At 42.1% G+C, this 12426-nt stretch overlaps 1 protein-coding gene across 1 annotated transcript; it reads left to right on the top strand.

Moving 5' to 3' along the window:
- Positions 1 to 11308: 11308 nt before the first annotated feature.
- LOC103703104 lies at positions 11309 to 12426 on the top strand. Its single transcript, XM_008785814.4, has one exon. It carries the CDS (start codon positions 11404 to 11406, stop codon positions 12142 to 12144), a length of 741 nt encoding a protein of 246 aa, XP_008784036.1. The 5' UTR covers positions 11309 to 11403; the 3' UTR covers positions 12145 to 12426.

Consider the following 12426-nt stretch of genomic DNA (forward strand, 5'->3'; position numbering starts at 1 on the left):
CTCCTCAATACCTGCGCTGTAGAAGAGAAGGAGATAGAAACAGAGAAGAGGAGAGCAGAAGTTATAGTTGGATCGAACGCAGGGAACGATTTATAATCGCTGAAGTAGGAGTTGGTGGTGGTGGTGAAGTTTTGTTGCAATATATATAGAGTTGCGAAGAGATCTAACTCGGAAAGGACTAGATCGGGAGGTTGAGTCATCGTTTCAACCAATAAGGCCGAGTAAACCTAATTAAGTAAGCCCGGTACAATTTAAGAAACGTGGCGACCTTGACGTGGCTGAGTCAAAATTGGAGCTGAAACGCCACGAGAATTGCCCGCTAGGAGCATGTAACCCGCGCCGCACGTTGAGGTTACCTGTAATAAAAAAAAAAAAAACGATACCATATTAGCACATATTTTTTTATAATAAATGATCTAGGGCTCAAGTCCTTATTTTTTGAACTCTAGATTGGCCCAAATAGGAGGTCCAAGACTGGTGACCACTCAACATTTGACTTTTTTTCGGTCTTCACTAGCTTTCTAGTCATTGTTGGATTCCACTAGATCTGGCAATCCTTGATCGCTATAAGTTACCTATATTTTGATTTGATTTTTGATTGGATAGAATGAACTTAACCGGATTGATTGGATTGTTGGTCCTTACCACCCGATCAGCCCTATCCTTCTTCATTCTTATCGAGCATGAAGCCCTGTCTCTCTTTGTTCAGGTCCCAATCATTGTGGAGGCCCTGAACCACCCTGATACTTAGACGGTAAACCGGCCCATTACTTCAACCCCAGCTAGATTTTTTTGAAATTTGATCACTATTGATCTTCACGCGACGAGTTGAATTCGCCTTGCTCGGACTGACCTGGGCAGTCGGGCAGTGTCACTAGACGGACCTAATTTGGGGATATGAGGTCGTTTTCTAATAGTATTTTGATTTTTGACCTCGCATTGCTTTTGAGACGATGAAGAAATATTTTAGAAAGATGTCTCTTTGACTTCGCATACCTGAATGGCTGACCATAAAAGAATGCAATGCCATAGATCATATGAAAGCAATAATAATTCTTAAAAATTTATTTAATTAAAAAAATATTCAAATAACTCTTACAATAGTTCCAAAGTAACATAACTATTTATTTAAATTAAATAAAATATTCTAACTAGTCTAAATAATCTTATTAGAACTCCAATAATTAAAAGTATCTTCAAAAAATCTAACCACGGTCGCAACGTTTCCTAAATTGTACCGGGCTTACTTAATTAGGTTTACTCGGCCTTATCGGTTGAAACGATGACTCAACCCCACTATTCTAGTCCTTTCCGAATTAGATCTCTTCGCAACTCTATATATATTACAACAAAACTTCACCACCACCACCAACTCCTACTCCAGCGATTATAAATCGTTCCCTGCGTTCGCTCCAACTATTACTTCTGCTCTCCTCTTCTCTGTTTCTATCTCCTTCTCTTCTACAGCGCAGGTATTGAGGAGATGGCAGGTTTCTGGTCGCCGGGTTGGCTTTATTTTCCTGCACCACCGATGCAGGTTGCTCTGCCTTCCAATTCCCTCGCCAATCCCCCTCTCTCCATGGAACAATCCTTGACCAACCTTGGCCTCCAGGTGAGTTCTCCTTCTTTGAATCAAGTACGAAATTCGTTTTTTTTTTTTTTTGTTGGGGGATGAGAAGTCTGAGAAAGATCCTCTAAAACAGAGCAGCCGGCCGGGAGCGGCGCCCACCCAGCAGCACACGGAATGGCTTCTCCAGAGCGACGAGTCGATGACCTCCTTGCTTGTGAGCAAATTGTCGACGGCCCGGGAGCGAATGATGGAACTGGAAGCGAGCCTCAGGAGAGCAGAGGAGGAGAGGAAGACGAGGCAGAGGATCGCCAGGGAGCACGAGGCCATGATCGCATATCTGGAGCAACGCCACCTCGTAGGTTCCTCGCCGGTTGCGGGCGACGCCACCTCCTGCACCGGCCACCCATTGGCAGCGGAGGAACCGAGGGAGGGAACGGGGAATGGGCTGTGCAACACCTGCGGGTCTCCAAATTCGCACGATCTCTGTGCGTGCGAGGACTTGGAGGCTACCTTGAAGGCGGTCGGCGAGTTCTTGCTCGGAACCCAATAAAACCCCATACAAAACCCAGAGTTGTAGTTTAGATTAAACGACAGGAATTTAGATTAAACGGCAACAGAAATTCGGTGACGTACGTCGATGGTTTCTTTTTGTTTTTTTTTTTAGGGGTACGTCGGCGACTCATAATGGTTTGTTTTTGTTACTGGATTCTTCTGGTTTCTTTCCATGTTAATGTTGGATGTCTATGGTTGACTTTGTTTTTTATTTTTTATTATATCGTACTCTTGGCGACTGCTTGAGTAGTTGTTTCATTGACGGTAGTGGCAGCGTATGGTTGCTAGGGACACAGAGCAAGTAACCTACAGATTTCAACATCAAAAAATATTTTAATAAATAGTATAAAGTTTTTTTAAAAAAATTAAGCAACTTTTTATTAATAAATTCTAATTTATCATCAAAATAATTAAATTCAAGCTAGAAAATAAATAATTACATTGCACGATAATATTTTATGGTCAATCCTCCTGCACTTTATTTTAGTCAAATTTTAATTAATCATAAACTAAAATATCCACTGAGACTTGAGAGAACTTCCAACCAGCTGATTTACATTTGGGTACTAGCACAATAGGGTGATATTCTAATTAAAACAAAAATTTACCAATAATTAAAGCAAATAAATATCTATCTCATTTTCTAATTTCTACCCAACTTTTAAACTTTTACGCAAACTCAAACAATCCTAAAAGCTAAGCTCTGATATAACTATTTCTGCCATGATCTATCACAATCCATAGTGATATTAAACTTGAGCTCTGATACCATTTGTAAAACCCATGACCTCACCCAAAAAGGCTAGCCAAAAGGTATTTTAAATTGTTTGGTCCTGTTTAAGTACCCAAGATTTTCTCGACGAATAATTGATGTAAAACTAAACACACGCCCACGTGGGTCCTCGCATATTATCCTGTTATAGCCTCGTTAGGCTAAGAGTTTAAATCTATTCAAATCTAATCACAAACACCATGATCGGCCTGTGGTCAGTCTCTGTGAACCTGTATTGCAGTGTCCCCTACTCCACATAGACTATGGGTCGAATTCGCTTTGATATCACTTAATTTGTTATGCCCCAAACTCAGAGTGTAATAGATGCCGTATACATGTATCGCTGACCATATAAATATGCAGGGCTACATATCGTATTAAAGAAATAATAATTCTTAAAAATTTATTTAATTAAGAACTTATTCAAATAATTTTTACAATAGTTTCAAAGTGATATAAGTCAACATATGTAAACTATTTACTTAAATTAAATAAAATATTTTAACTAGTCTAAATAGTCTTACTAAAACTCTAATAACTGAAAGTATCTTCGAAAGATCTAGTGCACTCCTCCAAGTCCCGAACAATCATGCATCTGGATCTGAAAAAAAAATAATAATGAGCTACACTAGTCCAGTAAGCAACATAATATTCTAAAGTGAGGTCTAAGCATGCCAAGTAATTAGTTAAAAAGCAATATGTTGACTAAAAAATAAATCAATTCTTGAATAATACATATTTTTTTTGAAGTTTACTATTATTTTCATAAATTGATATTAGAAATCCAACATCAGATTATTATCACGTAACCGAGTGGCATGTATCAAAATGCAGAAAGTTTCAAACATCACTATTCTTAATTGTTGATGGTACGGTATCTAAATACTTCTATTCTAATCACCGATGGTGCAGTATTAAAACTAGTTTCTAAGATTACAAGTCGACAGGGCCAACGAATAATCCCCATTGGCGGAGCGAGAACATAACCATACGTAATATAATTTAAAATAATTACTATCATAACATTAATATGCCTGACCCGTTTAACTAAATATAAAATAGATATTATAATCAAATTTAATCAACTAAAATACCCATGATAAAATTATATAATAACAGAAAGTGTCCATTTATATCATAATGCACAAAAAAAATCTGCAGGAGCCCCAACAACCAAGGAACCCTAATTAGTCTTGGCTTTCTCCCTTACCACGTGATTAAGGTATTATTTCTCTGCTCCATTTATTTATTCATCATTTTGAGGAGAGAATTTTTTGGCTTCGTTCCTCATTTTATCCCAAAAAATCTGATGGCATTATAATATCAAAATATTATATTATACCATAAATATAATATTATATTACATTATATCATAATATATTGATATATTATGTTATATAATATCAAATTATATTATATTATTATGTTATAATATATAATATTATATATTAATTATATTAGAATAATATTATATTACATTATACTAATATTATACTATATCATATATTTATGTATTAATATATATTATATTTTATTATACTCCGTTGTATAATATCATGCAATGTCCTCAATGGTCATTTTGTCATTCCTAAAGTACTTTCTCAGTTTGTTTGGCAATCATATATCAAAGTTTTATAGCACTTTAGAAATGTAGTTACCAAGTAAAAATAGCTTTTTATAAAAGCTCTTCTTCAAAAAGCTTTACACCCAATAGCTCCCCAAACGGGGCCTAAGTTAACACAATCGACACTATTTCATAGGGAGCTGTCGCAAAATGTCATTTTTTCTAGAGTCAGGCCATCCAATTACTTTCAGGGTTTGGTTAATCAAGATCATTTCTTGACTACAAAATAAAAGGATCAACTTTTCTAGATGACTCCTTCAATTCCTACACAAGCAAAATCTGGACAAATTAGGAACATAGCTCTACCTTTTAAGCTAGTTTATGGACCTAGCCATATGATGCTTCAAGTAAGCCTATAAACAAGGCCCATGAGACTCAATTGGGATGCAGGCTCTGCAAAGCTTGGTTGTTGTCCTATAACAAGGAGCTGAATCTGCTTATATCTCAACGGCTATATGTTCCCCATAGTTCAAGTATCAAGTATCATATAGCTGCAACAGTCGTCAGAAAACTGCTCAAGGAAAACGCTGCAAATCCACAGTACCCTCTTCTTTGATAAGAGAGTACCGTCAAAAGCAATACGAGGTTTTCAGCAACAACAAAAAAAAAAAGCAATACGAGGAACATAAATTTCAATGGCAACTGTAGCAGTAGATGCTAAACGGAATGATCTTGACATAATAACCATCAAACTTTGTTACTGAGTCCACAAGTTCATACTTTCCAGCACCTGAGCAATTTTAACTGAAGCTGGTTCTGTAATACCTGGGCCCAAAAATCAACTGGGCCCAATTACTCCTTTTTGGGCCCATATTTGAACATTAGGCCATGACATCTAATAGGCTAACTGGGCCCATGGTTGGCAGCCCGTTTGATAGCTGCCACCTCATGCTTTATGCATGGATTTGACTAGGGCCAGGTGGGGATCAGAGGAAGGCCCAAGTGTTAGGTCCTTCACAGGGGAAAGCTGGGGGTGACACCTCACCCCAGCAAAAAGAACCTTACCGCTCTCCTTCCTCCCCAAGAACTTTCTAGGACGATGGCTGAAGCACCGGAGCAGGAGGCACTGCAGTTCATCCCCAGGTAAGCTCCCTGATCATGCTCAGTCCTTCATCTTCCCTGTTTTCAAAATAAAATAGAGGAGGGATTCCACGGATCTCAACTGCAGTCGCTGTCGGCTCTCGGCAGGGGGCTGCAGTCGGCCGGAGCCCCATTCCCCTTCTTCTTCTTCAGTGGGATAGGAGGGTCTCGGTGAAGAAGAAGAAGGGAGGAAAGAAAAGAAAAAAGAAATAAAGAAGAAAAAGAAAAGTGGAGGAGGGGACTCACCGGGGTGACGTCGCGTGCGGCGGCGGCGGCGGCGGGCTTTGGCTGCGAACGCCGCCGATGCGGGCGTCGGCCGCAGGCCGGCCGAAGGCACCGCGAGCTCGGCCGCGGGCACCGCCGGCCGTGGCCGACCTCTTTCGAACCCGTCGTCCCCCCCCCCCCCCCCCTCGTAGGAGAAGAAAGGGGGAAAGAAAAGAGGGATCGGGAGAGAAGGAAGGGAGAAGAGAGGAGAAGAGAAAATAGAAGAAAAAGGGAACGGGGACTCACCGGTTTGTTGTCACGTGCGGCGGCCACCGGCTTCGGCCGCGAGCGCCGCCGGCACGAGCCTCGGCCGCAGGCCGGCCGAGGATGCGGGCGTCGAGCGTCGGCCGCAAGCGCGGCCGAGGGCGCCGCAAGCTTCGGCCGCGGGAGCCGGTCGCGGGAGCCGGCCGGCCGTGGCTCAACCCCTCCCGGGCTCACCCTCCTCTCTTCGCGGTGGAAGGAAGAGAGGAGTCGGGTGAAGCTTCGGGAAGGAGAAGAAAAAGAAAAGAGAAAGAAAGGAGAAGAAAAAAAAAAGAAAAGAAAAAAAGAAAAAGAAAAAAAAAAGGGGAGAAGAAAAGAGATCCTAACGGATCCGACCTAATGGGACGGATCGGGGTTCGGGTCCGAAACCCGTTAAGCCCAATAATAAAAAATTGATTTAGCCAATTGAACCTGAACCCGAGCCTAATTAAATTGGTCTAAGTCTGAACGAGCCCAAACTGCAAATTGGGTCAAATCCGAAACAAATTAAGCCCAAATTGATTTGGGTCCGAACCCAATTAAATTGAGTTAGTTCCAGCAGACCCAATCTGGTTTTAAATCGAACCCCAAAGGCTTCAAATTGGACTTGGGCTAAATCCTTGGATGGGATCCAAGCAAGTAAGTTCATAATATGATGAACTAAGAGATTTTATAATAAATAAATGGGGAATAATGTAATCCCTATTATGTTGTTTTAGGTGATTAAGGATTTGTCATCTGGACTTGAGCAATTTGGAAAGCGAATTGATGTAAGTAATCTATCTTAATCTTATCGTAGATCTTGTATTACGTTTTATAAGATGAACCAGTATTTTTCATACAATTTGAATTGTATACATGATTTGTGAAGAAAGTAAGTAACCTGTTCTAATCCTGTTATGGATCATGTCATGTTATTAATGTTTCCTCAGCACTTTTTAAGTATATATGTTTCATGCATGATATGTTACAATGCATAAGTAACATGCCTGAATCCCAGAAGCTATGGCCATGTATGCAACGTGATTATGCTGGTATTTTAATCATGCATGTAAGTTTATACAGTCTTAGCTAGCCAAGAGGCACTATAATGGGCTCAAAGATGCTACTGATCGAATGCAACTGAGCTGGCCTTGCTAGTGGCCGAGAATAACTTTGCTAGCCTTGCTAGTGGCCGAGAATGACTAGCTGGCCCCGCCAGTGGCCGAATGGACTTCGCAGTAGCATCCGAGAGAATGGACCACGGTATGCCGGGGGCACGGTTTCATATGCATACTTTATGAAAATGATATTTGAAGCATGATCATGAGGCTCATTTCAGAGCCTGGGTATATGAGGCGGGTGTTTCCAAATCCTGCAGATGCGTTTTGGGGAGAAGCAAAATCGGTGAGGGGTGAAGGACGCTTGCGTGAAGCCCCGGAACCGGCCAACATCTGGCAGGGGAGCCCCGTGTTTCCCCCTCATGTGGGCCCGATAGTCACGTGCCCTGCGCAGGCGGGCCGTGACATTTATGAACGTGCCTGGCCAAAGCATACATTGTTTTACAACGGATTTTTGAATATATCCTTATAAAATGTTGTATTTTGCTATCACCGCTATCTCCTTTAAATTGCATACATATTATGCCATGATGATGATTAGATAAATATGCATGTCAGCTTCTCAAACCCTGCATAAACATGGTTACCGTTATGTTCGATCCGGTAAGATTATGTATGATTACTTACTGAGCCGTGTAGCTCATATCCGTTCATTTACTTTTTCTTTCAGATCCTTACCACTGATAGCTGCCAGAGACACGTTAGTTTGATATCAGGGCTTCTTTCTTTTGGGGTAAAGCAAGAATACTTTTGTGTACATAAACTACATAGAAGCTCTGTATTTGGGTACTGACCAGCATGATGTACTAAGAATGCTTTCATATAAAAAGATTCGGTTGGTTTGACTACCCTGTTACCCAGGTATGAGGCTGCGTGCTATTGTGGGCGATAGTCGGCAATAGCACGGCCGTGTCACGGATCCGGGTCCGGGGCGTGACAGGTTCCATGCTCAAGAACACAATACTGGCAGAACACCGAGCACAAGCTAAATATCCTGCATTTCCACAGCACTGCATAAAAAACTTCCATGGAGATTGCCCGATTCACACCAAAAAATTCTCACCGGGCACACAAAATAACTCAACGATAGTAGTATATAAATATCAGTAAATAACTTGCAATAATAAATACATTATTTTAGGTCTTGTAACTCTTATCACCCATCATTAGGAGCACAAAATCATAGAAGTTGCAGCTGCTTTATATCTCCTTTGTTTTTTTTGAAAATTCCAACCAAGAAGTATTTCATTATTTTTCCATTGACCACACTTTTCTTCCATTTTTTCCGTGAACCAAACAAGCCGTTAAGGTTTTTAGTGTCTGGTTCACGAATAAACACAAAAATTAGAATCCAAATCTTAAACAAACCAATATCACAATTTTTCTGCATTAAAAAATATCAGATAATCACCATATGAGGGAGACATTCTCCTCGCTGCGCTCTTCTGCACTCTCCAAATGCTGCAGGACCTGCAACCTCCTTGTCAACTTAGTGAGCATCCATTAATCATGTTTCAGAAAAAGACTTGATTGCTGAACGTCATTTTCTAATGGAGAAGTGCTTTTCTTTTGTGATGGTTTCATTTCTTGCCATTGGTTAAACAAAAAAATCACTAACAAAATATCAAGAAAAAGAGAAAGGTAGAAAGTGATTCCTATGAATTAGTGGGAAGGCTCTGCAGGCACCCCATTTTTTCAACCTAGCTTTGTTAGACTCAAGGCAGGTGATAGCTAGGTACCATCGATCTTATTCATGTATATAAAAATTTGGGATTAGATTTTTTATTTATGTATTTATCTATCTAGCAAATGTTAAGAATGGCTTGCATCATGAAGAATAATTTATAATCCCAAGGATTCATAGGGCTAATGAGAAGCACCATGGACCACGTTACTATTTGTCCTGATGCTTAGATGAATACTATGTTTCACCAATCATCACAAGAACTTCTGCACAAATTAGCACATCTATGATCCAAGAAAGATAGGAGAAGACCACATATAAATTTTTTGACAAAAAAAACACGCAAATGAAATAAGAAACAGACATCGTCGGTATCCGCCATGAGGGAATCCATGACCTCAATTCATAGATATGCATGCGTATATCGACAGGCTTTCATCTAATTTTTTTCACCAATGCTGACAAGAACTTGTTTGTTATCTTGTAGAACCCTAATTTTTTCTAAAGAAGAGCATGATGGATATGGACAGTAACGGACAAGGATAGCTCATGACAATCTCAACATTTTTACAGAACTAAGTATTTTTTATGTAATATAAGCAACCTCCATTATGAAACAAACAATTTGTTGATTCCCAACAAAGGCCGGATTGGATTTCATATTTATGAGCACAATCGTTAAGGTCTAATAGTTCAATCTGAGGACGGCTAAAGGAGGATAAGTGGTTCTTTGGTTTATCCTCCCCACTTTTTTTAGGTCAATGCTCCTTTAGCCCCATCAAAGGGAGTAACCTATACCTAAGTTCCCTTGTATCCGGATTTAAGTGATGTAAACCAAGCTCTTTATTCTTGCAATTAATTGGAGAAATAACCAATACCACCCTCAATTATTTCTCACCTTTTAGGATGTAAATATTAATTATAAATAATAATATGCTAAAAATTCATCATCTATCAAATAATTGCAACATTTTTTATCGCCAAAGATATATTATATCTGTATGTCAATCTTAATTTTATATTGTTCTATGCAAATATTAGCAAATATTAATAACGTAATATGATAAATTATATTAAAAATAAAAATTCATCTAGTATTACAATAAATTGTAACATTATTATATCATCTTTGACTCATTGCTTATTCATTATCATGAATATTTCTCAAGAATTAATAATATAATATTTATTTTCACTATAAGTAGTTAATAATATTAAAATTATTTATTATTGTACAAAATTATCCAATGAACTAGGATTGGAAGGACAAATTTATGTCCTTTCTGAAAACATTTTTTTCCCCAAATAGTGTTATATAATTCTTAGGCTGCCTGGCTCCAAATAATAAACCAGGGGTAACTGCAATCATTATGTATGATAATTTTATTTTATTCTAAATGGCAAATAATTAAGATTTATAACTGCTAAATCCGGTATAAATTACATGATATGATCCGGAAAGGGGGGCCGAAAAGATTACCATACTTCGTCATTAATTTCAACGTGGACTTCTATTGTGCCGCTTCCCAAGAACGAACGAGCGCAGGGATGAAAAGCTCGTAACGGCCAAGTAAAGCACCTGGTCGGAGCTCCGGTTACTCTGACAGACGTCAGCGCTTCCGCGGATATGCCTTGCAGGTACGTGCATGCGCATAAAATCTCTATGCCGAAGGCAGATCCGCCGTCCACCTGGCACCTCATGACATCAACTCCTTCACGCTTCGTGGCCACGTTTCCTCCAAATGGATTCCCGCATAACAATTTTAAGCGGCACGTCCGGTCCCGCATGGGTATCCAAACCATTCGGTTCGACCCATGCTTTCCGCTAGGCGCGCCACTGCCGTGGGTTTACAAAACGACCGGCCCTCGCGGACGTACGCATCCGTGTCAAAGAATTATTGGGAAACCAAGTGGGGCCCGTATGGGCCGCACATGGTCTCACAAGCTTAATGATTGACACGTCAGCGAGAAATGGTGGTAATCCAGAGGAGCGGTGACGGGTGACAGATACGAGCCCCCCGTTTTGTAACGTTTGTTGCCGTGGACTCCTAGGACACTTCCACGGCTCTTCTAAAACAAATGCGACAGACAGTGTCCAGCTCCATTTTTCCGCATAATCATGGATGTGCGAATCACATCCACCGTTCATTCCAAACCATCCCGCTCGCTGCCTCATAGCGTAACGCGACGGAACGACGTCACGCTAAGATCGCACGCAATCTGAAGACTCTCGTCTAGGAATTTTTATGCGGGATATTCGAGGGGACATCTTTAAGGCGCTGTCCCCAGCATTCCGGATGGGACCCACCGTTCTCGATGCGGTTGTCTTAAAAAAAAAAAAACGATGGGCCCCACCATGCCGCCGACTCTTGCCCCTCCCCGTCATCCCTTCCTACCCTCCCACTATTTATTCCAACCCCTCCCCCTTTTTCCCCCTCGCCCCTGCTCTCTCTCTCTCTCTCTCATGGTGGAGCGCCACGAGATCGCGCGCCGGTGACCCCCGCTGCCGCCCGGCTCATGGAGAGCTTCCGCCACCAGCGGGCCCCCGGTTCCGACCGCTTCCTCGGCCTCTTCGCCGCGTCCCCGGCCGCCAACGGTACGGTCCTCTCCGCCGGGGAGGACGAGCTTCACGAGGAGGAGATCTTTTGGACCGGGGCCGACCCTCCCTCCTCCGAGACCAACCGCTACCCTATGAAGCCCTCCCCCGCTATCGCCAATCCCAACCCTAGCCCTGCCTGCATCGCCCGCGCCGGGTTTCGGCGCCTTCCGGAGCGGAACTTCGGAATCCTCGCCGCCCTCCCGGAGAACGACAAGAAGGAGCCGACGGCGAAGGCCGGTCCCCAGTTCCTCCATCGGAAGGCCGCCGCCGGCGTCCCCACTTCTTCACCGTCGAGCTCCACCTCCCCTTCCTCCGTCTCCAGCTCCGCTCGGATGATCCCGGCGGTCCCCAAGACGAAGCCGGAGTCCGCGATGTCGATTCCGGGCGGGAAGATCTACCACCAGTCCGCCCCGGTGAACGTGCCGATGGCGCCGCCGATGATGAGAAAAGGACGGGGGGAGTTCGAGATGGACGACGGAGATTTGGACGGGGATGAGGAGATGCTTCCGCCCCACGAGATCGTGGCGAGGCGGTCCGGGATCGATTCGCCGATGACCACCTTCTCGGTGCTGGAGGGGGTCGGAAGAACGCTCAAGGGGAGGGACCTGCGCCGGGTTCGCAACGCCGTCTGGCGAAAGACGGGCTTTCTTGATTTATAGCGAGGAAAGTGCTTAATTTCCCTCTCTTAAATTTTTTTGTCTCTTTTTGATCGTGGTGGTATTGTGTTTTGTGATCTTGGGGGAAGAGGGGATGGCGATTGAGAGTGTTTTGGTGGATCGGTGACAATAAATGATCATCTTTTGCCACTTCGCCCATTGCGTTCTTCAATTTGCCTTTGCTTTTGTGTCAATTAGCTCTCTCTATCTCTCTCTACTTGGAGAGGAATTTGTCGGAATTTGTTAGTTATAGAGAAAATTCACATACAGATCTTAGTGTCGTAA

Source organism: Phoenix dactylifera, chromosome 10, assembly GCF_009389715.1.
Source record: "Phoenix dactylifera cultivar Barhee BC4 chromosome 10, palm_55x_up_171113_PBpolish2nd_filt_p, whole genome shotgun sequence".
In the NCBI taxonomy this organism is placed as follows: Eukaryota; Viridiplantae; Streptophyta; class Magnoliopsida; order Arecales; family Arecaceae; genus Phoenix; species Phoenix dactylifera.

Coding starts and splice junctions, on each gene's coding strand:
- LOC103703104 (XM_008785814.4), top strand. CDS start 11,404: ATGGAGAGCTTCCGCCACCAGCGGGCCCCCGGTTCCGACCGCTTCCTC.